The 26,986-nt window shown below is 36.6% G+C and overlaps 4 protein-coding genes across 14 annotated transcripts; 2 read left to right on the plus strand and 2 right to left on the minus strand.

Annotated features, from left to right (window-relative positions):
- The first annotated feature begins 2,256 nt into the window (after positions 1–2,256).
- LOC127247412 (stem-specific protein TSJT1-like) lies at positions 2,257–3,621 on the plus strand. Its single transcript, XM_051269238.1, has 3 exons — positions 2,257–2,839; positions 2,926–3,365; positions 3,437–3,621. The coding sequence occupies exons 1-3, from the start codon at positions 2,625–2,627 to the stop codon at positions 3,619–3,621; spliced, it is 840 nt and encodes a 279-aa protein (XP_051125195.1). The 5' UTR covers positions 2,257–2,624.
- A 293-nt stretch (positions 3,622–3,914) lies between these two features.
- Positions 3,915–12,833, minus strand: LOC127247319 (mediator of RNA polymerase II transcription subunit 16). Of its 3 annotated transcripts, XM_051269134.1 has the most exons (16): positions 11,966–12,833; positions 10,980–11,048; positions 10,795–10,883; positions 10,447–10,559; positions 10,147–10,248; positions 9,967–10,051; positions 8,637–9,233; positions 7,643–8,258; positions 7,463–7,542; positions 7,163–7,245; positions 6,832–7,068; positions 6,507–6,678; positions 5,806–6,326; positions 5,282–5,458; positions 4,780–5,157; positions 3,915–4,395 (listed from the first exon to the last, which is right to left on the minus strand). In XM_051269134.1, exons 1-16 carry the CDS (start codon positions 12,310–12,312, stop codon positions 4,249–4,251), a joined length of 3,813 nt encoding a protein of 1,270 aa, XP_051125091.1. In that variant the 5' UTR covers positions 12,313–12,833; the 3' UTR covers positions 3,915–4,248. The 3 variants fall into 3 exon arrangements, with proteins under 3 accessions (XP_051125091.1, XP_051125092.1, XP_051125093.1); XM_051269135.1 differs by lacking the exons at positions 10,795–10,883; positions 10,980–11,048; positions 11,966–12,833 and adding an exon at positions 10,667–10,751; XM_051269136.1 differs by lacking the exons at positions 10,795–10,883; positions 10,980–11,048; positions 11,966–12,833 and having other exon boundaries at positions 9,967–10,046.
- A 1,250-nt stretch (positions 12,834–14,083) lies between these two features.
- LOC127247480 (cold-responsive protein kinase 1-like) lies at positions 14,084–22,171 on the plus strand. Of its 6 annotated transcripts, none has more exons than XR_007837887.1 (8): positions 14,084–15,028; positions 15,204–15,316; positions 15,861–16,071; positions 16,154–16,388; positions 16,572–16,722; positions 16,796–17,062; positions 17,475–17,593; positions 22,049–22,171. XR_007837887.1 is itself a non-coding variant. In XM_051269326.1 (8 exons), the coding sequence occupies exons 3-8, from the start codon at positions 14,944–14,946 to the stop codon at positions 17,105–17,107; spliced, it is 1,107 nt and encodes a 368-aa protein (XP_051125283.1). In that variant the 5' UTR covers positions 14,084–14,415; positions 14,557–14,666; positions 14,819–14,943; the 3' UTR covers positions 17,108–17,407. The 6 variants fall into 6 exon arrangements, 5 of the variants coding, with proteins under 5 accessions (XP_051125283.1, XP_051125284.1, XP_051125280.1 ...); XM_051269326.1 differs by lacking the exons at positions 17,475–17,593; positions 22,049–22,171 and having other exon boundaries at positions 14,084–14,415; positions 14,557–14,666; positions 14,819–15,028; positions 16,796–17,407; XM_051269327.1 differs by lacking the exon at positions 22,049–22,171 and having other exon boundaries at positions 17,475–17,722.
- Positions 17,877–25,796, minus strand: LOC127247479 (RNA polymerase II C-terminal domain phosphatase-like 1). 4 transcript variants are annotated; one of them, XM_051269322.1, is made up of 16 exons: positions 25,133–25,796; positions 24,157–24,633; positions 23,657–23,867; positions 23,411–23,568; positions 23,256–23,326; positions 23,075–23,180; positions 22,072–22,659; positions 21,913–21,967; positions 21,155–21,252; positions 20,868–20,921; positions 20,668–20,764; positions 19,351–19,520; positions 19,180–19,266; positions 18,764–18,829; positions 18,555–18,628; positions 17,877–18,400 (listed from the first exon to the last, which is right to left on the minus strand). In XM_051269322.1, the coding sequence occupies exons 1-16, from the start codon at positions 25,394–25,396 to the stop codon at positions 18,379–18,381; spliced, it is 2,598 nt and encodes an 865-aa protein (XP_051125279.1). In that variant the 5' UTR covers positions 25,397–25,796; the 3' UTR covers positions 17,877–18,378. The 4 variants fall into 4 exon arrangements, with proteins under 4 accessions (XP_051125279.1, XP_051125276.1, XP_051125278.1 ...); XM_051269319.1 differs by having other exon boundaries at positions 17,877–18,410; positions 25,133–25,795; XM_051269321.1 differs by having other exon boundaries at positions 17,923–18,410; positions 21,155–21,225; positions 25,133–25,795.
- Between the last annotated feature and the right edge of the window lie 1,190 nt (positions 25,797–26,986).

A 26,986-nucleotide genomic window follows, 5' to 3' on the forward strand; every position in this document is an offset into this window, starting at 1 on the left:
GTACAATAAATAATTAAAATGTTAATTGGAGTATTATTTTATTTAAGTTGTGGTGGGGATAAATCGTGTTCGTACTACCGATAAGTCGCTATCAAAACCTGTACTTGCATACAACTTTCAAAGGCACAGTAGTATTTATTTAGATATTTTTTATTCAAAGAATGGCAAAAGTCGACACGTAGCACAACCAACGTCATCTTCAATTCCCAAACGCAATCACGCTAAAGATTTATCTAAATTTTGTTATGTAATTCAACTATTCAAGCAATGCATAGATATAAATAAATAAGGCGTTTTCATAGCTAATAAGTTACTACAAACAACTTGAGAATTTATACGGCATCGTTTTGAGCTGGGCAAGCATATGACAGTTGAAAACCACCGCGTTTTGAGCGGGCACTGCTGACCATTGTAACAACAACAACAATAATAATAATAATAATCTAAATTAATTATGGTTGATTTTATTATTAAAGTATAATAATCACAAAATATTATTGTAACGTTGAATTATTAAATCATATAGAGTATTACTAGTGATCACGCTGTCCTATGCATAGGAATTTATAAAATATTATTATTGTATAACAAAAAAAAAAATTATAAATTTAATTTGTGAAATCTACACTAGTAGAATTTTTTTTAAAAAAAATAAAATGCAATTTTTGTTGTCTATTAGGGGTGTGTTTGTTTGAAGGATTTTGGTGGATTTCCACTATTCATCCAATTTTTTTCCCCCAAAAACATCAAATTAAACACCTATTTTTCATTTTTTATATTATACTAAAAATCAATTTTACATTCAAAACATCACATCAAACCCTATTTATATCACATCATACAACTATTCAAATCTAAAATTTTTACTATTCAAATCCCAACTCAAAATCCAAACCCCCAAACAAACACACCCTAGAAGGATGAAAGACATTCCTTTATATCATACAATATAAATATTAGTTTAATATTTTTATTTTTATTTCTACTATATTTTAATATAATATTAATATTTTATATAAAAAGTAAATAGACAGATAAATATGACACGGAGGAGTACAATATTATTATGATTCCGTCCTTTTCTTTTCATTTTTTATACTTTATTATTATATAAGTGGTGGGGCCCACCATAAATAAAAAATAAGAAAAAAAGCTCATGACATACTACAGTGGCAGACCAAAATCAATGTTAAATATATATGTATATTCTTAGATATTAGATTCATAATGAGTGTGTTATGAATTAATGTATGTTTTTTATGTTAGATAATCATATTACTGTATAAAATATATTAATACTAAATTATTAATTTTTTGTAATGAAAAAATTATATATTTTATATTAATATATGTATATATTATATATATATTTTTATATATAATAGTATAAAAATCGTATCAAAATTGTTAGGTAAACAAATCTATTAGTATTATAATATAAAGCTTACTTTTGTGTATATACATATATTTGTAATTTTAACTAAATGAAAATAATAATAAAGTAACTTTAAAGAATAAAACATACATGTAATTCAAATATGTGAAATTTAGTATTCGTTTTGTCCAAGAATTTAGAAATAAATAGTAGTTTAAAATAGTTAATTAATATAATTAAAATTAAAAAATTATAAATTATCAAGTTTGAAATGTAATTAAAATATACTCCCTCCGTCCCAGTTCCAGAAAAAGATTAAAATGTCTGATTTAAAAAAAATAAAAATTAAAGTAATAATTATGAATAGTTAAAAAAATATGAATAATTTTATTATAAAGTAGAACTATAATTATTAATAAATAAATATGACAATTATTTTGAAACAAATAAAAATAAAAAAATAAACAATTCTTTTGCAATGAAAAAATATAATTTTTTTTCAAAAAAATATAACATAAGATAAACTGACAGAATATATATATATATATATATATATATGGCTGAATATGTAAAAATAGTGTCGTGATCAATGATTGATTAGCAGCTGTAAAGACAGAAAGACAAATAATCACAGTGATAACTTCCCCGGCTTGTCAACATACAGCACACGTGAAGCGCTGACGTTGTCCAATCATTAACACCTGTCTCTCTGCAAATCCAATTAAATAATTATTCTCTAATTTACATCTACTGTAACTAGTGACTAAAATATGTGAGTATCTTTCACATTTATCATTTTTAATTTTGCATAAAAATAAATATTACATGTATTTTTAAAAATAATAATATAAAATTAAGAACAAAGACAACAAAGCACTTTATTTACTAGTATGAGACATAGATGGCACGAGAAAACAGCATCACGAAGGGGGAGAGATTTACAGATCTCTCATCAAGTTTCATAATTTGATATTCTAATTTAATTTTTCTTCCTATTAATAGGAAAAAGAGGATTTGGTGATTGCGAATTGATCTGCGTTTGTGGAGAAGATTTGAGAGAAGATCCTGTCTCCTAGAATTGCTCCTATCCAACAGAGGAAGACTGGTTTCTCCTACACCGACCATGTAATAACACGATTATTCCATTCGGAGATGTCTGCATTCATTATTTCATGTTAAAAAGCCATTCTCTGCATCTCCTTAGTAAATAAATTTCAGTTTTCAACAATTTTTCGTCGGGAAGACAACAATGTTGGCTGTATTTAAGAGCGACGTTCTGCAAGCGCCGAAAGAGTTGCATAGTCCAGCCTCATTACATCCCTTCGGTAGGGTTAAGACACCAAAGGAGGCATTGAAGGATTTGTTGGCTTCGAATCCGAGCAATGGCTGCTCTGTTTCGTTTTCAGACAAGGTTATGTTGGGCTATGTTCCGTCCGAAGCTTCTGCCGCCGCAGCGCAACAGAGGTAACAACACTAACCTTACAAATAGCCGAATAAGTCAGAATGAATTATACCTTCCTGACATAAAAACGTATACTGTTATATTACAGAATCTTCTGTGGTATGGATGAGGTTTACTGCATGTTCTTGGGGAGCTTGACAAATTTGTGCTCACTCAACAAGCAGTACGGGCTGACGAAGGGCGGTAACGACGCAACGTTCGTGATGGAAGCCTACCGTACGCTGCGGGACAGAAACCCAATCCCGGCGCACCAAGTTCTAAGAGAGCTCGAAGGAAGTTTCGGGTTTGTGATCTTCGATCACAAGTCGAAAAACGTGTTCGTCGCCCTCGTAAGCACGGTCTACCCTATCGACATTTCTAGCTCTTCGTTTCAAATGGGTAATTCGAAACCTATTTTATTTTGGCAGGGTGCCGATAATGAGGTGAGCCTCTACTGGGGAATAGCAGCCGATGGCTCGGTTATGATTTCCGACAACAGCAGTCTTATAAAAGCAAGCTGTAGGAAATCATTTGCCCCATTCCCACCTGGTATGTTTGCACGAAAGTATTGAACCATGTTGTAGGATGAAGGATGAATCTAATAGCAAATGTTTTGACAGGGTGTATGTATCACAGTGAAAGGGGACTAATAAGCTTTGAGCATCCAACTTACAAGATGAAAGCCATGCCTAGAATCGACAGCGAGGGGGCAATGTGCGGATCCTATTTCGCACTCGACGTCTACTCTAAAGTTAACAGCATGCCCAGAGTTGGGAGCCAAGCTAACTGGGCAACCTGGGAATGATCTAACGTCTACCCAGAGTAGTCGCCCGTTTGCTTTTCTTCAATTCAGCGCTAACCCTTCTAGTGTTTTTTCTTTTCTTTTCTTCCTTTTGATTATTGTGATGTTTTAGTTTGGTTTTAGGTTATCAGCATTGTTCTTGTTTGGCTGTATTCATGCCAGTAGGTATTAGCTTCAATGTACAGTGGGGTTCTCTCCTCAAGATTCTGAGTATTAATGTAATGAAAATTATAAGCGTGTGCAGGAGATAAGATCCAACTTATAAGCAACATATATGCCATCATTAACAATGGATATATTCTAAAGATTAAAACTGAGCATTTCTCATTCCACTAATTAGAGAGTACCCTAGGTTCAATAAACAGAAAATTTTCGAATGTTGGGTATACAAATAAACACACTACATTTCCTGCTTTACCGAAAACTCAATTCTAAATTAGGAAATAAGCCGTAAGTGTGGTAGAGATTCTTCTTGAACAATGTCTAAATATATAGTACAGGTCATTGATTTCAGAGAGATAGATATGTACAGGAAAATTATATGCACAGGGGAATCATGTACCGTTCCAGGTAGGTTCCAGCTCTGGATGTCGATAGTCATGGATGGCTAGTTGTGTACTTATATATAAATTATACGACTCGGACCCATGCTCCCCCACACATTGGGCATCCATAAGCCCAGCGACTGATCCACCACAATTCTTTCTCATTCTGATTGGTAATGGTAGTAGAACCCGGTGAAGCAAAAGCACATGTTTGTCGCAAGCATCTTATGCACTGCATTAAAAACAAAGACAGTATTCAAATGACATTCTGCAGAAACTAGTGTAACAAGTCAAAGAGACGTGGCTTGTTACTCGGATACCAATAGAATGATGCAAGCACAATATAAATTTAATCCAATAATAGCTACAAACAAAGTGGCTGCATGCTTTTTCTGTATATTCAACTTTCCATAGAAGAAGATCAGCAAGAACTCCATAGAATATGCTTCTCGGCTTACGTATCAATGGGCTGTCAGCTATGTTGAAATCAAGGCATATAGTCCCAGAAAACTAGACTTTAAACAGACGAATCTAAGAGCTTAAATGACAGCCCTGCTAGTGAATATGAGTGCAATTTTAGGAAAAGAAAGCCGAACATGATCAACATAGTACTTACCTTGTACCACACCCCTTCAAGCCCTGTTTTCCAGACGGATGTTACAACATCTCTTCGAGATCCCATGATACCATAGTATGCTCCGAGGCCCACCGATGTGTTCAATCCAAAAGCAGCATCTCGTTCTGACATCCTTCGCTTTCTTGGCCACAGGGTGTGAGTTCCATTATATATGTTACTATTTTCAGATGAACCTGAATCAACAAGATCCATGGAGCTATTGGCCCTAGTTCCGTCATCTGAAAGGCTTGTATCATCTGGATCTGACCAAGGTCCACCAAACATATTCCTTTTGTGCCATTCCTCAGCCGGAGGATGGAGTTCTAGTTCCCGGAGAAGAAGACCTGCAGCATCTGCACCTCTGGGACGGGGCATGTTCTGCAGAGAAAAACAAGTCTAATGAATATATCACCACATTATGCTTCCAGCAGCCAGAGTTATCTTGAATGTTTACAAAGATTTCAAAGGATTAGAGCCAGGAGTGTACAAAGATTCAATTCACCTGCATATGTGGGCTAAGTGATGCCTCTACGACCTCAGGAAGAACTGTATAGTTTCCATCAATATAATGAAGGCGGACCTGGATACTGCTATTCCCAACATGAGATGCAGGCAGTGGATGTGCCAATCCTGAGGTCCTCCGGCAAAGATCCATCAGTATAAGAAAGAGAACTTTCACCTGAAAGCGAAATGGAAAAATGCCATTCAAGAGTGCATCATGCAGTGTAATTAATCACCTTAAAATTACCTTCACTTGTATTGGTTCTGTTGATTTACATTTGAGCACCTTTGACACCTCTTTTATCAATATAAATCAAATTCATTGTGCTAAAGTATTATCATTAAAACATGCTCAGATTGAGATGCTGCTTGAATATTAGCATATCAACTACCAAACTAATATTTACCAGAATGAAGTTTCCAAGTTGACTGATATGACTCTGTTTCCTACCAATTATTGCATTCAACTCAACTTATACTGACTAACACTACTTTGCTTCATTAAGGAAAAACAAGGTCATTTACCTCCTCAAATGTGTATCCTTGACCAGCATTTCCTGCACCCAATCTTGAACGGTTTGTTGGAACTTCTTCAGGCCCTTTTGCACCATTTCCAACCTGTACAATCCTTGAAACTTGAGTTTCTTCTGTTCTGTTTGCAGCTGATACGGGTTTTGCAGCACCAGAGTTGGCTTCATCAGTTTTGCCAGGCCCAATGAGCTGGGCCTTGTGAATGGACGAATCAGCATTTCTTTGAGCTGCTCCAATGAATCGGGGTAATTGTGTTCGCCGGAAGAAAAAGCAAAATAGTAGGAGCTGGCATAGCCGATGGAGGAAATGGCAGTCTCCAATAAGCCTAACAGCCGGAGTCCCTGGAAAGGTTCCTGTATTGATACTTATAGGCATAAAGGATGTAGGACCGCTTATGGTGTTTGGAGCCGAATTAGGTGCACCATCAGTTGTACTGCTAATCTTGGCAATGGCATCTTTTACCCATGCCTGCATTTGAGTACTACCTGTGGAACTTGCTGTTCCACCTTGAGATCCTGAAGAAAGAATCAAGAGCAAAGCCCATGTATAGGATAAGTGAAGGCAAGGTTGTTCAAAGGTTATAAGTAAAATGATAAAAATATTGTTAGTTACTTGATCTGAACTGAAAGTTCACAGTGAAATGCAATTGTCTACATCATTTCTCTGTAAGCACATCATGCACATGTAATACTCACCCTGAGTAGTAGCAGGAGAGGTAGTACTTTGGGTAGGGCTTGTCACCAAATTACGGCTTCCACCAGTGCCTGCTGAAGCAGCATGGCTTGCCAGTGTACGGCAGAAACTTGCATATCGTCGCAAACGTGTAATGAAGTGTGATGCTAGATCAAGAACAGCATCAACATATGCCTGAATTGTTAAAACACAAGTTCAAGGGTAAATTTCATAACCAGTCACGTGCACTGTGTGCTTTCATTTTGAACAGCTCTAGCAGCAAAGAAACAAACAAGTTGAAAAATGAAATTTAAGGAGGATGTGGCAAAGTATGCCAGGATAAAAAACCTGAATGGTAAGAACTAGTGCTGGTTCAACAGTCATTGCTTCCGGGTCAATTCCAGATAATGTCTCACCCGATGCATGCCAAGGTTCTTGCATCAGAGCTGAAGGATTAACTAGAGCTGATTCAATTCCTTTACCAAGCATGTCCAACAATAACCTGGCTTGCATGTCGAGAACCATAGCCCGAACCTCTTGAGCAGTTGTACCTTCTAGTAGTCTACACTTTATTCTGTCCAAACTCTGTGCTCCAAACAATTATATCAAAGATTTGTACCAACTAATGTCTAAGTCAAAGTGGAAGTTAACAGATTAATGTGGGATTCAACTAACTTACAGGTCCATATTGTTGTCTGTGCTGAGTTGATGGAAGGGAATGAAAATCAGCATCCAACACGGCAATAACGCTGTTCAGTGACACTAAATACACAAAAAATATTCATGCTATCAGCAAGTGCTGTACTGTCCAAAATCCAAATCAAGCAAAAAAGCTAGATCTCTCGTCAAGATGGCAGACATGAGTTATTTGATGCTGGGATAAAAGATTATGAATATGGGTTTGTTATAGATCCAAACTCAGAAGTTACACAAACATGGGCATCATTGTTTTTCCAAATAAAATGAGAAGCATCCTTACCAATGCCGTCTTCTGCAGCACTCTGAGTACAGCCGACGGCATCCCACCAATCAACTCCAACCAAAAGACTCCACCAAAATCTGCCAAAACACATTGGAGATATACATAAACCAAATGAATCTCTAAATAGAATGTATAAGGAATTCCCATTGTAACAATGTAAATGTGTAGTCGGTTTACCTCTCAGCAATAGCCCTCTCCCACATCGCAGAGTTGGCTTTTGCTTGACTTCTAGGAACAGGAGGAGGAAGAACTCGAATAATTTTTAAAATAGTACAATCCTTGCTTGTATCATGCCAGACAGATGCAGAGCAACAACTAGTAGAAGAGAAAGCAGGAGCAGCAATTGCAGAACCAACATTAATCTGATAGCCATCAACAGCCGTGTAATTTGGACCAGAGAAAACATGAACGCCACCCCGTAAAAATGAAACAGCAATCTCACCACCATGTGCAGAATACACAATACGTGCAAGAGTTCTAACATCACTAGGCAGATCAAAAGGATCAAAACTGACCCTGTTGGCAATCTCAGCACCAGATTCAGGAGTACCTTTCCCATCACCGGGTGATAGGACTGCAGGTCCAGGACATTTGAATTCACTGGATGCTGGAATGCATTTAATCACTTTACTCACCCAAACAGTTTGCTTTGGTGCTTGCCCACCAAAATTAGAGCTAGGGTTTCCAAATATTTGATGGATCACAACATTCTCAACAGATGATTCCCAGCGTTGAACTCGCCAGCCTGTTACTGAAGGGCCCTCGTCAGGATCATATGGAGACATGTACTGCCCTGCATACACAGAATTACAAGGCACCAATTTCAATAGCATGACAGCTTAAGGAAATTTTCGCCATGGCAGTAAAAATGCCACACCAAAGTTGTAGGTTGGAGAGCCTAAGAGTCAATTAAACATATAAACAGGTTCACTGGTTTCCCTTGTATAGTGCAAAACCATGTCAATATATCAATTATTCAGGTAAACAAACAGAATGAATACAAAAAGGTCTATATTCATTTGCACAGTTTGAACACTACTGGAAAATGAAAATGAATATGGCAAAAGCATAAAACAGTGCAGTACATCTAAGCAGCATAGACTTCCAAACATAAAACCATAAGCAGCTCTGGAATATGATAGAACTACTTAAGATTTGGACAAGTTAATACCTTCAACTATAACAACAGATATCACAGAACCACCACGTGTTGGATCAAAGGCAACCGCGGTTACCCCAGAGCCCCAAGTTGTGGTAGCTGAAGATTGAGCTGCAGCCTCAGGACTCACATAAGCAGAGAAGTTTGAAACAGGGGAGCAATGAAGTGCTACCATCTGACAGCAATCTTGTTCTGTCACTTTTTTCCCTTGCTTAGCTTCTAATAACAAATACTCCTGCCAGCTAAACAGATACGCTGCTAATGGAGCAAAACCATTCCAGGATGGAGGGTTAAGTGAGGGTGGAACTTCACTATTGACACTTGTTTTTGGAGTGGCTTGAAAGCCATTTCCAGGGCCAGGTGTGACTTCCCAAACAACAACAGTTGATGGGTTAACAATGGGAACGCCAGCAACATGCATGGCCCCAGAATCTGTAACAATAGCATCAGCAGCCATTATTCCACTAGGCCCAGCTCCCAAAAGCCCTTTACTTGTGCAAAACCACTTGGATGGAGCTCCACTTTGATTAGGTGGCCACTGTGACCAATGGAGCTGAATGGAGCCAGAAGAGAAAACAGAACAAACACAAAGAAAATTCGGCCAACCAGCTGCAATATATACAAAGAAAATTTCTCTGTGTCTCAGAAAGGAAACTGATCACTAAAATGTATCGCAAGTACTTACATGATTACATACTAATTATGAATAACAAAATTATGTAAAACTCAGGAGACGAGTGATCATAAATTACCGAAGTTTTTAGTATAATTGATTTTCTACAGCAAAAAAATATATATATACAATAAAAAGACAAAAGAATAGCACATCCACTTTAACTACATAGAAAGGAAATATATTAGTAGGCTTGTGGAGAGACACAGCCCATATGTGTTCATGCCTTCTCCACAATTCAAAATTGGACAGATAAAAAACACACACGCACGCAAATATTGGGAAGCAGCTTGAAAATAACATTATATCATAAAGATGGGAGAATGTGATGTGGAATCAACTCAAATCATTATTTTTTATGAGGTAAGGAGTTAATTCTGTATTACAGTATGCCGGAACCCGAACAAATATTTAGCACCTGAGTGTTAATAAATAGTAATAAATGGACATCATACAGTGATTAGCCTTTAGGTTCTAAAAAGAAAATTAATGGTTGACTCACAAACCAAGAATAAATTGCAATCTGATATTTATACGGACTATAGTGCATCAATAACTTTTCCCACAATAAATATTTATGCCGAAAATGAATGACACCCACCATATATCGCATATATTTTTTTCTTTCAAAACAGAGAACAGTAAGGAGTCATGGATACTAATACAGACCTGGAGCCTGAGGTTGCTGAGAAAGGAATTTTTCCTCAAATGTAGATTTAGTGGAACCACTTGATCTAGCAGAGAGCCACCTATACTAATTTCACGAATACCTTCAAGTCAGCACAAAACTTATATCATATGTGAAACATTTATACCGCTAACAATATCAATGGTCAAGGAACTGCATACTGGGGAAACTCCTGAAAGCCACTTGGTAACAACTGCAATATCCTGTCGCCACTCATATTCCAGCTGCCAGCAACTAGCCTCTTTCACAAGATTTGCTGGTCCCTAAATGACCAATCCAAAATGAACCAATGAGAAGGTAAGATGACGAGAATGACTCTTCTTCTTCAAATAAATAAGAACAGCATAACACCACAATGGATGTCTTCTTATAGTAAAAGACAATAATAATTTCCATTAAGCTACAACTATTGAGATAGTCTGCTATTTTCTCCACAACATTGCATTCAAGTGATAACATACGAGAGAAGGCTGCATCCAAATGGTTATTCGACCATGGAAATTAGCAATGAGTAGTGCACAAGGACATGAAGTAGGAGACCACTCCATGAACTGAACAGAGTCGCGAGGAGAATCTGTCAAAACAATAAATGTATGAAGGTATCAAACACGGCATTGATCTTGTAGCATAAAAGGATCAACATCAATTTGTTCAGAAGCTGTATTATATACTCTGGCATACATATATCATTTTCAAAGCGCTGCCTCTGGAAAGATAAATGACCAACAAGAAGAATGCCCATCCTAAAACATATCCAGTATTTTTTTTAGCACTAGATAGCCATATAAGTCACAGGCTCCAGTTGGTACCTGCTATAACATTGAAAACAGTACATTCAGTTGGCCGCTCTGGAATGACTATGTGAATAGGGATCCAAAATGGAGGATTGGTGGTTGAGCTACAAAGAAAAATAAAGGTAACATGTGAATTAATGTAGAGCATCACAGAGTTTCCATCAATGCTATACAATAAAAGGTGAAGCTTATCTATAAACCTTGGGATTCTTGCACAGGTTTCTGATGCACAAGCTATGGCATTCAACTTCCCGCACCAAGCAACAGCACTGCAGGGATAATAAGAAAGAAATCATCCAGAAGGAATCAAGGATGTTGTACCAACCAAGTAAAAATAATTTGTAGTTACAACATATGCACACTTTCTTTGTTCTTTGTTCTTTTTTCTGATTTTTTCACCAGATCACGAGCGTGCACACGCACTTAAGTTATCAAACATGTTTTCTCAAAGCAAGAGCTGGCGTGAATAAAATTTAGGAGAAAACAAAAAATATCAATGATAATTCAACCATTTAAATTCAGCCCAACATTCTTTTTCTAAAACTTATATTAGATCTTAAGCTGTATGAAGATCTTGAATGCCACTAAGTTTGAAATTGCTATCTTTTTTCCCTTTCATTTATTTAATTTATTGAAAACTTCTAGACAAATAAACATGATACTGCGCCATTGAAGATTATGTGGGATATTGAACAATTCAATAACATCGAGGAGGATCTATCTAATCCCCACCTTTATATAGTCTTAGACCTAAGATCCAGTTTTAGATCATTAAAAAAATAAAACCTAAGAATCCTCATTCCTGTAGGCTCCATTTCACCAATTTGCATAATTATTTAGTAATAATAGAAAATTTGTGAAGTGTGGAATGATTATCAACTGCAGTGACACAAAGCAAACATTCTCAAAAGCTCCAAGGGAAAAGCGCAAGAGAATCCATCAAGAACATGTTTGTCCACAATCTTTCAATACCCAAAATTCAATGAAGAAAGTAAATCCATCCACGTAATGACAACTCATGCGATCGGGCACGCACATATTGCCAGTTTTCTGTTAATTCCAATTTGGCCTAATATCAAATCCAATCTTAAATGTTCATAAAAAAAAGATTCACTAAGAACTAGGTTATTTATAAGAGTAACAACTTAATAAAATAAAAACAAAAACTTTAACTTTGAAGCCACACCTGAAGGTCCGGCAGAGCTCAGGAACAATCATCTTATGCAGTAAATTAGATTTGGGCTGCTTAAGCTTGATGCAGAAAACAGTAGCTGGATTCACGGCATCCTCCTCCATAGGATCGTCCGAGGAATTAGCGCACACAGCAGCAGAGTCCTTCTCTGCCATCACCACGTCTTCCTCCACGGCACCAGCAGAGTCGTCGGGTTTTTCCGAAGAAATCTTGGTGGAAGACGAGGACCCAGGAGAAGCGGGTTCCTGCTCAGATTCCTTAGCACCAGTGGCGGGCGCAGGCGCAGGCGCTGGTGCTGGTGGGGGCTGATTGGAATTGGTATTATTGGTAGTTTCATTCATCTAGAAAGAGTATCAAATGACCAAAAACCCTAATATATAGATATATGTATGTGTGTATGTATATAATTTGTGAAAAGAAGGGAGAGAGAAAGTGCAGGGTGGGGGGAAAGTCTCAATTGAAGGCGACAGGAATGACTATAGGTAGTGAGAGAGAAAGGTAAGGGACGATTGGGATTTGAGAGCTGTGCTGTTCTGTGAAGGGAAGCATTCGGGCTTTAAGGTCTGGAAGTGGGGTTAGGGTTTGCACCCAGATTCCAGTTGTTGGTTCCTTTATCGCTTTTCGTCAATGCTTTCCCTTTGATGACTGCTCCTCCATTAAATACCCTCTTCCTGTTGCTGTTCCTGTTGCCATACGAACAAATATATTTATTATATATAGATATCTCTCTCTTCCCACAGCAAACTGAAGAAATCTAACTTTCAACAGTTTTTCACATCCGCCTTCAGAAAGAAATGTTTGAGTAATCCGCTTCAGATGGAAAACCCTCGCATTGAACAACACACGAAAATTTGGGAATGATGTTATTTGGGGCAGCGGGCAGTACGATTACTCCTACGCTTTCCTTGTCCGATACCGTTGGAGACGTTGAAGCAGGCTTCAATTTTCTCACCAGGCCCCAAACTAGTAAAAGTACCCATGTAGTCTGCCTAATTTTATTTTGTGGGCCTAAAAGTCTTTATCAATTAGGCCCATTATAATTTACCACAAACATTAAAATCCAGTCTAATAATTAAAAAATAAATAAATAAATAAACAAAACAAAATCACATATCATTCATTATCTGTTGAACAAATAAGAGTTTATTTGGTCGGTGCTGCCCGTATGGCTTCGCGGTATATGTTATACTCAAGATCATAAGATTATAGATTCATATTTTATTAGGTCCTATTAGGTTGAGAGATGAATTTTCATATTATAAAAATAAATAAATAAATTTAGTGTTTTAATTTAAAATTTGTTATTGAATATTAATTTTTTTAAAAAATAATATATATATATATATTAGATATTGTGTCAAAAAAAATTGTGTAAACAAATTCTTAAAGTGTGTTTATTTGTGGGTTGATTTTTTTTGGTTTGAATTTGTTTAATAGTAAAAAGTTTTTATAATTAATTTTAATATAATATATAAAATAAAAGTAATTATTTGATTTGATATTTAAAGAAAAATAAATAAATATTATAATCTGTCTAAAAATTTAAAAAAAAAAACACGCTCAACATTTTTCAAATGTTTCTTCGTAAATATTAAAAAATATATATGAATATTCACCCACTAAAATAATATATATATTAAAAAATTATTAATATAAAATATTATTTTTTTATTATGAAAACAATTCTATATCTTACACCAGTCTTAATATTCAGCACCTACTCAAGCCTGATTATATGAGGATTGACGGTGACTCCTACCCGACTTAATTTGCAAAGTATTAAATTCAGCTGACCCAAAACTTTAAAAATAACAATTGCAATGGTGAATTTCCATATCATAAAATAATAATAATATTAATAATTGAAAGTCGATAGTTTTAGGTAAGTAACGAAATATTATTTAATTGAAATCCATATTATAATCTATATTTAATTAAAAATATTTTTTTAATATTTTAAAACTATAAATATTCGCGCACACACATGCATTAAGGTTTCATAAATAAGGGTTTCTCAATTAATAGCGACTTAATATGTTTGTACTTGTGTTGATGTGGCAAGCATAGGAACGCACACTATCATACGCGTGTATATATACATAAGTGGTTGTATTGTGGTGAGTGCTTGTGAACAACAGTGATGAACAATGGCAATTGGACAGTGGGAAGACATGTCTACACGGCGGCGGACAAATTGGTTGAATCCAGTGGGAAAATGGGAAAAGAAGACTCGGCGTCGCTGTCAATATTTCGAGCGCATATTATAATGAAGGCAGCAAGACAAATCTCAGGCGCAAACTGGCCTCTGATCCTACCTCTGCCTGCCTGCCTGCCTGCCTGCTTGGATGCTTAATCGCTTCAGAATCTCTCTGTTGTGGATGCTGGAATTGATTGGTGGTGTATTTCGTTGCGTGAGCCATCCGACTGTGCGGTTACTCATTTGTGTATGTTTTGTCAATAATTGATTCGTTGTTTTGTTCATTTTTGTTGATGATGATAAATCTCAGCTTGTCTGCTGCGTGCTGAAAGCCAGTTCTTGCGTTTTGTGATATGGTTTAGGCATCTGACTGCTGAGTGTTGTCTAGGTTTACTTTTTCTACGTACGAGGTAAATTTTTCGTGCGAAATGATATATAAGCCGAGCACATGTGGAATTTCAGCGGCGTGCAAATGATTGTATGATCTGCCTTTCAAAGGTCTAAAAGGAATAAGTTTAGCGCAGTTTGTATATATGAATATATTCGCCTCGCAGATGAAGAGTCCTCAGGCTACACTGCACCTCGAGTATGGACCTTAAGACGGTGTAACTAATACTATTTTTTGTGATCGTTCACGGTAATGCCTGCAGGTGCAAAGATTAGGATGCTTTGAAAAGATTTGAACAGGAACATGAAGGTGAAGGGAATTGCCTCCGCTCGTTTCTGTAAACCACTCAAGTAGGATTGGGAGAACATTCTCAATCCGTTCAAGGACATGAATTGCCGTTGTTTTGGCACCTCAAGAAACCTGCTCCAGGAAAGGCGTCAAAAGCATGCTCGGCAACTCAAAAAGGATGAAGGTAAACACTTTTTCAGTGTTAACTCAGCACATCCATTATTAACTTAATTTGGCCTAAAAATAATTGATTTCAATACTGTGCTTATGTAGTCACTGCTTTGAACTTTGAGAATTGAGCTGTCCAGCTAATTTCAATCCATTATAACGATAGTTTCTTATGCATTACCTTTATCCAGGGGCCTCAATTGCAAAGACGAAAAAGTTCACGTACAAGGAATTAACTGCAGCAACAAACAATTTTCATCGAAGGAACAAAATAGGGCGAGGAGGTTTCGGTACAGTTTACAAGGTATAACCAAAATGCTAGACAGTTGATCCCTTTACCAACAAGTTTATTTGTCTTATGTGTTGAATTAGTTCCCAAAAGTAGTAAGCAGATAAATTGACGAGTTTCTGAAGGAATTAAATGCCATATTATTGCGCTACTTCAGTGAATCGGGTTATTCCTAGGGGTGATAACCTTTAGATTTAGATTCTGCTAGAATTAATTTTCTTCCGGTCAGGAGCAACACATGTGCTTCAACTTGTCCATTGCCATATGTGATGATGTCATATTTTATGCAAAGCAGCAGATGATATAACAAATAAATAGAGAGGTTATTTTAACTATCAATTATGAGGAAGACTTCTTTTATAGAATAAAACTTTGGTTTAACAATGGAGGAAAGTCCTAAACTGTCTGTGAATTATTAATGAAAACGTGCCTTTTCCTTGTGTTTATCAAAGTAAATGAATATTTTGTACAGATTATGTTGTGGGGGCAATACGAATTAGATTGGTTTTCTTTGTTTCATACTATTAACTGTTTATCAAGTCCATATTGTGTTGCATAGGGGGTCCTAAAAAATGGAGTAGAAGTTGCAGTAAAGATGCTGTCTGCTGAGTCAAAACAGGGAGTGCGTGAATTTTTGACAGAGATCGATACCATATCAAATGTCAAACATCCTAACCTTGTTGAGTTACTCGGTTGCTGTGTTCAAGAATCTCACAAGATATTGGTGTATGAATATATAGAAAACAACAGCCTGGATCATGCCCTAAGAGGTATCTTGGTACAATCCAGAATTCTACGAGCAGGTTCAAAGATCCCCCAGACACTGATCAACATCTGTTTGTTTAACTACAGGCTCAAACCGATCCATAAAATTGGACTGGGGAAGAAGGTCTGCTATTTGTGTGGGAACTGCTAGAGGGCTTGCATATCTTCATGAAGGACTTGTACCTCACATTGTACATAGAGATATCAAAGCAAGTAATATACTGTTGGATGAAGACTACCAACCAAAGATCGGAGACTTCGGACTAGCAAAACTTTTTCCTGATGACATCACGCATATTAGCACGAAAATAGCTGGAACAACGTATGTCTGTCTGATTTCATTCTATAAGCATTATGCGCCATTTAGACTTGTTTTTATACTCGGCATCAAGTTAGATAAGCTTCTATTGAACAATTCTGTTGAAATAAAGTAGTTCTTAGATAATCTTTGATCTCCTCTTTGATTTTGTGGCTTGCTTTGATCTTTATAAAATTATGCAAGCAGTGGATACCTGGCACCTGAGTACGCACTTGGTGGTCGTTTAACAGTGAAGGCTGATGTGTATAGTTTTGGGGTTCTAACACTTGAAATTGTTAGCGGTCTGAGCTGTGGAAAGACTAATTATGGAGGAGCCCCAAAGTTGCTGGTTGAATGGGTGGGTAATATATAATATCTTGCTTATATAAGTTGTGCTCTTGTTTTGCTGATGAGTAATTGTTACTTTATAGGCATGGGAACACTACAAAGAAGGGAAACTACGGGATCTGGTCGATAAAGAACTCGATGAATTTCCAGAGGAAGAGGTTCTTAGGTATATGAAAGTTGCACTCTTCTGCACTCAAGCAGTTACAAGTAGAAGACCATCGATGAGCCAGGTGATCGAGATGCTGTCTAAGAATGTACGGCTAAACGAGAAGCAACTCACTCCTCCTGGTTTCTTTGAAGATTCGGGACAACTAAAGACCCAATCATCAGGGACCTCGACTAGCTACCAAGTAAGTCGTTTCTCTACAGCAATCACTGAGGTAAATCCAAGATGATCGAATATCTAGAATTCACTTAAAATCTTAATTCAACATAAGTCAGCTCAATCGAATAAGCATTTGTTCAATTTCCCAAATTGGGCTTTCAATTGAACAATGTTCCATTCATTATATGTTAGCGTTTTCCTAGTGATCAGTGTGTTGGATATTTCCTGGCTATAGAAGTTTGGCTTATACATCAAAACATAGGGCATGTGAATTCAGGAAGACTACATAAATGCTATGAATGAACTTTTTAGTCACAACATTCTATTCTCAAATGCATACCTGTTTGATGGGCGACAAATCTCGCCATGATTTATATATTGCCCGGCACATTCTCTCTTCACATAGCCTTCATTTTACATTGATTGATTGGATGCAGCGGTAGCACAAATGTAGGAAAGACCAAAGGGTGTGTCATGACTTGAAGAGCATTTCAGAAACTAGTAAAAGAGAGGATCGACAAGAGCAATTTATAACTTAGGCACCTGGATATCAAAGGTGATGTCTTCCCACCCTTCTTGCATCGACATATATATATATATATATTTCTCTTTGCATGCGCGCTAGGATGCTAGCAGCATTTTTCTTGCTTTTGTTGCTCTTCTCGATCATCATTTTCCATTTTCACCGCTAGCATTAAGGGTTCATATATTACTTATTATATATACACATTTCGAGATGTTACATTAAAGATAGGCGCCTTTCCTCGTAGGAAAAAACCACAACTATATTCAAAATAGGGGCACCAATTGTTAGCAACACAATCTGTAGCACCATTAGTAAAAAGGGTAACATCCCAAGCCAATTTCCCCATCTGTACATAATAATGACAGAACCAATTCAGCAGCGTCGGAAGAACACCAGCAACATTAGCAATACTTTCTATGAAATCCCTTGAATCAATGCTTGCTTCAATTATTTACACTAGAAACAAAAAAGGGGGAATACAACAATTTTGCATTTTGTCCCCCAAAACAATACCCAATTTTCAAACTAAGCGGGAGCTGGTGAATCTCCAGCACCCAAAAGAAAAACAGATCTCTTCTTCAACAAACTCCCAAAGAAACAAAAAGAACGAAAAAATGTAAGCTTGGCCAATGGGCTCTCTGCTCATTTAAACAACAGCCACCTAACTTCAGGGGCATTTGTCGCCTATGTCATACAACTTTGTGCAGGGGTTACACAACAAAGCAGGAAATGAAGATTTCATGGTACAGGTGATCCAAGCTTTTGATACCTGCCCGATGATGGCACTTGCCGATGCACTCTAGACGGGTCTGGTTTCATCCTTTTGTTTGGCATGACCTGCATGGATCTGATTCCTAGATGACTCAATAACAGATATAGGTATTCTAGCACTATACAGAGCAGAAGTTCCACAATGCATTTCAATGGCAAGATGCCGAGGTTGCCTTTCTTTTTTTAAAAAAAAATTGTCGGAAACTAAAATATTTCTCACCTTGGTGAACCTTGATGCCTCTGAGGGACCTGAGCCACCATGGATTGCACGGCTCCCATGGCCTTTTCAGCAGCCTGAGAAATGTCATTTCCATTAAGATTGAGAAAGTTATACCAAAGAAGTTTCAAAAAGTAACATTCCATTGCAGCCATGGCACATAAAATTGTTAGTTGATCAAATATGAAGAAGTTTTAAGGAATATATAGAACCTGTGATTTAGCCTCATCCAATGTTAGCCCGGCTCCCGCGCCCAAGACTTGCCCATTAATTTCAACCTAAATGCCAATATAGTTAGTAGTATGAGTATGACATATCATAATCAAAAGAAGTGAATCAATCAGCAATACGTTGACGAACATCCCAAGTTTTTCATTGATTAACAGTACAAAAGATTAAAATGATGAAGCTCAGGATTTAAACTATTTCAAATATATTATTTTACCGTGAGCCACTCTCTGTGTTTCATCAAATGAAAATTTCCATTTCAGACAGGATGCATGATTGGGGATTTCTACTTAATGCAATATGGATTATAAGGATACTAGCAACTTAGGAAGTTAAAACACAGGCAAATTAGACTATAGCATGAGATAGGTCTTCAACTAAAAGGGAAGGCCATTTTTACCTGTACATGGACTTCAACTTTCTGGCCGGGATTAGCCAAGACCGGAGGTTGGGCTTGGAATGATATACTCAGCCCTTCCGATGTGCACTGAAAAAATAAAAACCCAAAAAAGAGAAAAGAAATGTGAATTACCGAACAATAATAAAAGCAATAGAACATTGTGACACGTACTAACTCCTTAAGAGCAGCAATGGAACCCAATTGCTTCTCGGAGGCCTCAATTCTTGGGTCCAGAATCTTTTGCCGTGAAGGTAGCATTGATAGGTTCATACTCCCTTCCTTCGGTGATGACTCAAGTCGCAAGGGATTGGCATCAGGTCCAAGCTGCGAGAGGTATTTATCTGCAGCAAAACAGTTCATAACTGCCACTTTAAGACAACGCCAAAAATAATCAATTATATCAAAGCAAAAAATCATCATCCCATATATATCCAAGTATGTTTTTGGAAACATTGCTCCATTACCAGAAATGGGACACATATCCATGTGGGGAATTCAAAGACTTAAATTTTATTCCCTGAAAATATCTTGAATAAAATCATAAAGGAATTGTCGAACCTTGTCCGTGTCCATATGTTACTTGTTAGCCAATGTCTCCCAACATACTCATACTATTCAATGAATTTCATGTGCTATAATGTATGTGTCATTAGATATTGCTGGAAGATTCGGCGGTTAGCAAATTAAGGCATACAGCCTCCGACTACAAAACTTTAGATAGAAAGTGAAATAAGTTCCTAACTTGTTAAAAATGCCATGTGTAGCAACACTGATCTTGCAATCGTAAATGTAATTTAGAGTAATCAATAAATGGTAACAAAGCAAAAAACATATGTACATTCCACTTATGATAGATGATGACGTCATATCTTTGTCGGTTAAGCCAGGAAAGAATCACCCTATGCATTTAATGTCCCGGATCTTGTGAATAACCCCAAATGATTGATCTAGATGTGCTTTGTTAGTGCAATGAGTTAACATATATACGCATCCTCTGCTCAAATCATTTGACAAGGACAATGTGCACTAAAGCTATTTAGCACTTAGGAGAACCATAAGGTACGGCAGTTTGCAAATCTTAGTTCACACACTTGTTCTCCCATGTTTCTGGACATACACTACCACAATATTGATAAGTTCAAGGGTTTTGCACATTCCAAAACGTGGGAAAAAAGAGTAACACGAGAACAACAAAAGCAATCAACAAGAATTTCAAAACAGAATAATTTTAACCACTCAAACTTAAGGAAACATGACAAAAAACTATAAATGAAGATCAAATTAGTGAAGGCTCCACCATGAGGCCAAACAACCGTTTGTCTTTCCGACATAATTTCTTTGTTCTTGTAAAAAAATGTTGCGTCCAATTAAGTGAACAAAATTTCCTCGCAAAAACCAAAACATCAAGCCAAGTGATATATTAAATACAAAATAAAAAAGAAAATGCAATTCGTTTCCTATATTAGAAATGCAGTATTTGCGTGTTACCAGCCAAATATAGAAGTGATCCTTCAGCAGCCTGACGTTGTGCTTCTCTTCTTGTTCTACCAAATCCTTCACCAATTCTCACCCCAGAAAACAAAACCTGCGGAAGCAAATGAAAATCCAATGAAATTGGTGGTGTAAAGGATTTCTAAAATGCCTGAGGCACAAATGGTATCGTGAAAGATGAAAGACTTTGAAACCACCTCCGCAAAGAACTGCAGCTCCGCACTCGAGACAAGAGTTTGTTTGAATTCCACCTGCAGGGAATTTTGTTAACTGTTAAAAATGAATTGGAATTGGGGAGGATGAATGCTATTCCCTTCACTTGATGATTCATGCTACAAGTACATTGTACATATAGGCAAGATGAAATGGTTAGACACTAGACACAAATTAATGTCTAGCACTACTCTAGCACTAATTCAACCAGCTCGGGAATGAAAAGTAATCTATTAAAAAGGGAGAAAAGGCATTGACTGCTGATTCATACCTTTGCTCCACATTTAAATGCAATTTCCTGCAATGCTCCAGTACATGTTTCAGAATGCAGACTAATTTGTCCTGCTTCAAGATCAGAATCTTTGTTGGCTGAAGATGGCATACGAAATAGCAAAACACTACATCGACTGAACTAAGTTGAATTCTTAAATTATTCACAGAAGTGATTTGCCAATATACCTCTAGACTCAACCAACATCTCTCCTTCATTATAACAAAATCAAGACGCAGCAAACAACAGTTTTTCTTGCAGTACTCTCATAGTTTGAGGTACAACAAGACATCAATCAACAACTAAGTCCGAGAAGCAATTAGCTTCTTGCCTGTTTTGTCCAAATATGGGATGAGAATAGTAGAACCTGGAAGCAAAACACTTCTGTACAATAGGGTACTTGAGTTCTAGCTCATTTTTCCTATCACATATAGTCCATTAGTGTTTTTTTCTCTTAACTTTTGTTTTCCTGTATTGCTTTATACTTGTTAGCCTAGAAGGTGAAAAAACTCCTCAAGGCAAACTGTGCAGAAGGAAACAAGATGTTGTTTTGAATATGAACTATGGAAACTCCAGAAATTCAGATAAACTATTGCAAGAATAAATTATTACAGATAGAAAGAATACAATGACAAATTTGCAAAATCATTTTGGCACGTCTCTGGTGATTTTGAACGTTCTAGGATTTTTTTAAATAAATCTAAAGATAATGTGAAATTTTTATTTCAGTTGTAAATATAACACATCATGTGTATTACCAGACAAAGAATGCATAGGAGGTAGTAGTTGATTTTGTTTGGATTGTTCTTCTCTCTGCACAAAATAACAATATGTTGTTAAATTTTGGATGTCACTCCTACTCGTATCAATGAATAATAAATGTTGTAATTTCAGACCATAGAGAAATCATTTTCCACCTTCGGTAACCTCGGGCTTTCATGGACAACTCCACCAAGTGGTGTAGATGGCTCCTTTCTCTGGGGAAACCATTGTTGTTGAATCTGAATCTTATCACTAGGGATAGTATCTTCCGGCAATGGGAATTCCTTGTGCTGTGCAAATCGGTTCAATTGTCTCGAGCCCGACTCTTCTTCAACAGGAAACCGACCACTTGACTGGCTTCCAGGCAAGGATGCTTGCATGGGTTGTTGGGAAAGAACCTGAGCTTCATTTGCATGATGTTGTCCTTTCATGTGGTGACCATGCTGCTGAATCAGCAGTCTCCTCCTTGTGTCGGGATCTAATTCTGATTCAGGTACCTCGCCCTCTTCCGTTGCAGGAGAACTGAGTGAGGTTGTTTCTGCTTGCCGGACTTGAGCCACTGCTGGTTTAAGCTGTGTACTAGCAATAGGATACTGCAGATTTGGAGAGGACAGAGCTGGCAACTGCATCTTTAATGGAGGGGTGGTAAAGAAAGATGATGGCATCTTGCTCTGCAGCACTGCAGAAATTCTGGGATCTATGTTCTGAACAGGTTGAGAAGTTGAAGATGACGAAATTGCCGCCTGATAGTTGACAACTCTTACAAATTATGATACTATTTCTTGCAAAATGTTGGGCATCCAAAATGCATATACAGATCAGTGTCGGAGCAACGATAAATAATAATGCAAGTGTAGAAAAATAATGCCAAAGGGATTCATCAAACAAAAGGAAACACTTAACATTAATAAAATTTAAAGAGCAAATTCATTAGCAGTTTAGCACAATGCACTTCACCTTTCAGTCCCCTTTCTACCTCAGAGTCAGCCATACCATCAAAACCAAGAAATTCTTTGTTTCCATTAGAAGCAGAAGAATTGCCCGAAAAAATATGGAAAATGATGCTTACCATTTTAATTCCCGAAGGCATGTGGACAATCAACTTCAAAATGACTATTTAAGATATAGAAGCTCAAATAGAAGGAAGCACAACTTTACCTCCGAAATCAAGTAGTTCTTCACATCAGGTGAACATGGCACATCTTTAATGTCATCTTCATATGCAACTTTAGAGATTTCATGCAGCAGACACTCATCAAATTCCCTGTGATAAATACGTCAAGTTCCATACTTGAAACAAAGTGTCGAGACAAGAAATATAATATGTTTGCCAACTTACTTGAAAAATCCACCCCTTACATTGCAGGCCACATTTCTCACAACACAGAGCACGGGTACAGTGCTGTTGGCCTACACAAAACAAATTTCATTCATTTTAGCTGAAAATTAGCTCAGTTCTTCTACTCAAAGAGGCTGTTAAAGAAAAAAAGTTACCTCAGCTTGAGGGGCATAATATGGAGCAAACGCAGGAACCACATGAACTCGCGGTTGATCTTTGTCATCCCAGACAATTAAGCGGTCATCAATCACTAATGCCATCTTAGGATGGCAGTTTCCAACTTGGAATACATTGCATAGTGATTTCCGAGTACCTGTATGAAAATTAAAAGGATGCTCATGTCATCGCAGATGAATTCCATTCTAAGTTTAATGTACAAGATACACGTAGTGAAAACTTACCAGACTTGACGCACACAACGCGGCCCAACAGCTCCCCCAAGTTTATCAAATTCGAATCTGGATCAAGAAGTCTCCACATTTCTAGAGCATAATCCCGTTCAGCCATTGTGCATACAAAGACTTCAAATCGCTTTCGACCTTTGGCAATCAAGTAACTTCTAAGATCCTCCCACGCGGGCCGTAATCTTACAAGTACACTTGTATCGCGTATCTGTGAATGCGACAAAAGATGACTTAAAAGCTAACAGATATATAATTCCAATCATGTTCAATCATTTATTGTACGGCAAGTGTCTGTGAATACGACAAAAGATAACTTAAAGCTCACGATACAAAATGGCAGTCATGCTGCATTATGTTTAATCATTTAATTTACAACAAAAAGCGGCTCGTTTTGTCATTTACTGCATAACCAATCTACTCCAACCAATAAGCAAAACACGACAAAACAAGGGATTTGCAATTTAGTTATACGAAAGGAGCATACGAGATCCCCTTACCAGTGGATTAATGCGAGTGAGAATAATATTCCTATCTTGAAGACGTATAACCGGGCGAATAATAGATGGATAAGTCTCAGACAGGGCTGGGAACACCTCAGATTGTGACTTGATAATCTTCCCATTGTCAATCACCTGATCAGTTTCTGCATATTGCTTCAGCAAATTCTTATCCTCCTGATAACGTTCAGCCTCTGCCATCAAGGCAGAAACTCGAAGTGGATCGGACGCGTAGCTCATTTTTCTATGTAATACCTCGATCTTGTCCTCAAAGGAGCGAAGTGTGTTCGCAACTATGAGTGTTTCATCAAGATCGAAAACAATGCTAAGGCACCTGAGATTCAGCATCTGAAGACAAGAATCGTAAAGGGTTGATGCCAAATTGAAGCCCCAGAAGCATGGGGTCCGTCCTTCGTACTTCTTAGAATGCATTGGAACTAAATGAACCTCCCTTCCTCCAATGTATGCTATTGCAGTCTGCAAATATTATAAGCGGATAAATACCACTGAAACAAAACCAATGCAAGAAAATAGGAAAAATGGAATGGCAGCAAGTTAGAATAAATTCTCATGGTCTATCCAATTTAGTATCTGAATCTCAATTCTTATCAAGAGAGGGGAATGAATCATTTCAAGAATCTCTCAATCCAATTCAGGCTAAACCATAGAAACAGAACTCGAATTCTTTCACCTTAAAAGGAAAAACAAATGGGCCCCTGTTCAATAACCAAAATTCATACATATTCCCAGCAGAAATCAGTGTCTCCTGAATCATAGCTATTTTTGGAAATTTTGAAAGCAGCCTGGATATCACCCCTGGAATTTCTGTATCATTTCAAAACTAAATTGCAGGTTTATGTTTTGTGTTCTTACATCCAACTAGGGTTTTCCTAACAATTAGGGTTTCATCAAACAGCTGAATCAATTAGTTTATTCACTCAATTTAGCTGCTTCTGTACTCCCGGCAGAACAATACCTTGTTATCTCTGAGACAGGTAGCGTGCAAATTAGACAGTGGAGAGTCATGGTTCTTTGTCGTAGACTCCAGTTTGAAGCATATTCCGGCGGAATTTGCGATGAGAAGTACGGCGAGCGGCGTACACCTCTCGCTTGGCCGTGAATAATGTGATACTCGAATTTCCCTCAGCTCCTCCCCAAAAACGCCGCGGTCCTGAGGGTGCAACTCCGCCTCCCCCAGCACCTTCTCCCCTTCATATACCACCACCAGTTTTCTATACATTGTTCCTCCTCCAGAATTGTTAACTAGAAAACTCTAGAAATTTCTTTTCCCGGAATGTGATGCGTCAATTTGGGGAAAATATATATAATTCAGTGCATAATCAAGCAAGTGTAAGCACACTCCTCCATGTAATTGTCTTTGAAATTCCTCGGTCCAAATTTTCCAGATTTACAGATGGATGAAATCGAGAAAAAGACCGACGTTGTTAGGGTTTATAAATCAAGATTCCTTCCGGCGGTGGTCGAATCCCTGATTTGATTGGATCAAATTTAAGAAAATGAGAGCCAAGCAAGGTTCTTGAAGCGAGCCCGGAGGAGTTAAATAGAAGCATTCGTTGAGTGAATCCGGATGTGACGAAGAGAAGGAAACCCTAGATCCCAAACCAACAATACATACAAGGGTCAAAGGTCAAACCGTGGTACTTCATACATTATTCTGAACTGAACTAAGTAAAAAATAAAAAATTCGAGAGCAAAAATCTTTTTTAGTCTCGTTAAATATTATAATTATCAATTTTGATTTCATTTAAAATCAAAAATCTTTTTTTAGTCTCGTGTTCAAGCCAACAGGGTAATGAGATTAAAATTGATGAAATTTTTTTTAATAGAATCAAAATTGACAATTATAATATTGAATGAGACTAAAAATAATTTTCACTCAAAATTCGAATATTTAATTCTAATAAATCAAAATTTAAAATTTAATTTGAATTTTCCGAATTGAATCAAATTTTTATACAACAAAATTTTGGAACTTCGACATTATTCCATTTTTTTAAAGAAAAATATAGAGTTAAGTATATTTTCTTTTCACAAAAGATTTCCTATGGTGTGTTTTGTTCGGGAGTTTGGATTTTAAGTTGAGATCGGAATAGTAAAAATTTTAAATTGGAATAGTTGTATTATGTAATATAAATAAGTGAAATGTGATATTTCGAATATAAAATTGATTTTTAATATAATATAAAAAATAAAAATAAGTATTTGATTTGATGTTTTGGAAAAAAAAAGAATTGCTAAATAGTGAAAATTTTGGTAAATCCTCCAAAGAAACACACTCTAAGTTTATATTCTTTCCAATCAAAAGTATCTCTTTAATCAATTTTAGTCTCATCATTTAAACAAATATCATATTAAAAAATCAATGTATGTGTAATTTAAAAGTTTTAAAATGAAGATATTGAACTCATTTGCAGTTTGACATCTACGTTAAAAGTTTGACGCATTTTTAAAGTACAAAAATTTGACATAATTTTGTAAGATAACATGTAATTTATGTGCAGAATTATCTTTATCAGACTATCTCCAATTCATTACCCTATTTTTACAATATTTACAATACTTTATATTAATTTTACTCTAACAATAAACTTCAACTTTTACCCTATAAATATATTTTTTATTATTCATCTTTTATGGAGTATTACTTTATACTCATTCCTTCCCAAATAATTTGTCAAGTTTTTCTATTTTTATTAGTTTCAAAACAATTATTTTGTTTCATTATTTAGTAATTGTGGTCTCTATTTTATTACAAAATTTTGATATTTTTTCAAACTACCCTTAATTATTATTATAACTTTTTTTTTTA

The sequence above is a fragment of the Andrographis paniculata genome, unplaced genomic scaffold (genome assembly GCF_009805555.1).
Source record: "Andrographis paniculata isolate CXL003 unplaced genomic scaffold, ASM980555v1 Contig32END, whole genome shotgun sequence".
In the NCBI taxonomy this organism is placed as follows: Eukaryota; Viridiplantae; Streptophyta; class Magnoliopsida; order Lamiales; family Acanthaceae; genus Andrographis; species Andrographis paniculata.

What these genes read in the sequence shown, in the direction of transcription:
- LOC127247480 (XM_051269323.1), top strand. Translation starts at nt 14,944, where the DNA reads ATGAATTGCCGTTGTTTTGGCACCTCAAGAAACCTGCTCCAGGAAAGG. An exon ending in GTTTCGGTACAGTTTACAAG is followed by an intron (nt 15,317 to 15,860) that starts GTATAACCAAAA and finishes TGTGTTGCATAG; the next exon opens with GGGGTCCTAAAAAATGGAGT. An exon ending in ACGAAAATAGCTGGAACAAC is followed by an intron (nt 16,389 to 16,571) that starts GTATGTCTGTCT and finishes TTATGCAAGCAG; the next exon opens with TGGATACCTGGCACCTGAGT.
- LOC127247479 (XM_051269319.1), bottom strand. Translation starts at nt 25,396, where the DNA reads ATGTATAGAAAACTGGTGGTGGTATATGAAGGGGAGAAGGTGCTGGGG. An exon ending in AGCTGCAGTTCTTTGCGGAG is followed by an intron (nt 20,765 to 20,867) that starts GTGGTTTCAAAG and finishes TTGCTTCCGCAG; the next exon opens with GTTTTGTTTTCTGGGGTGAG. An exon ending in AGGCATCAAGGTTCACCAAG is followed by an intron (nt 18,411 to 18,554) that starts GTGAGAAATATT and finishes TCTAGGAATCAG; the next exon opens with ATCCATGCAGGTCATGCCAA.
- LOC127247412 (XM_051269238.1), top strand. Translation starts at nt 2,625, where the DNA reads ATGTTGGCTGTATTTAAGAGCGACGTTCTGCAAGCGCCGAAAGAGTTG. An exon ending in GCCGCCGCAGCGCAACAGAG is followed by an intron (nt 2,840 to 2,925) that starts GTAACAACACTA and finishes GTTATATTACAG; the next exon opens with AATCTTCTGTGGTATGGATG. An exon ending in ATTTGCCCCATTCCCACCTG is followed by an intron (nt 3,366 to 3,436) that starts GTATGTTTGCAC and finishes ATGTTTTGACAG; the next exon opens with GGTGTATGTATCACAGTGAA.
- LOC127247319 (XM_051269134.1), bottom strand. Translation starts at nt 12,312, where the DNA reads ATGAATGAAACTACCAATAATACCAATTCCAATCAGCCCCCACCAGCA. An exon ending in TGTTTTCAATGTTATAGCAG is followed by an intron (nt 10,560 to 10,794) that starts GTACCAACTGGA and finishes TTGTTTTGACAG; the next exon opens with ATTCTCCTCGCGACTCTGTT. An exon ending in ATCTGTTGTTATAGTTGAAG is followed by an intron (nt 8,259 to 8,636) that starts GTATTAACTTGT and finishes CTGTGTATGCAG; the next exon opens with GGCAGTACATGTCTCCATAT.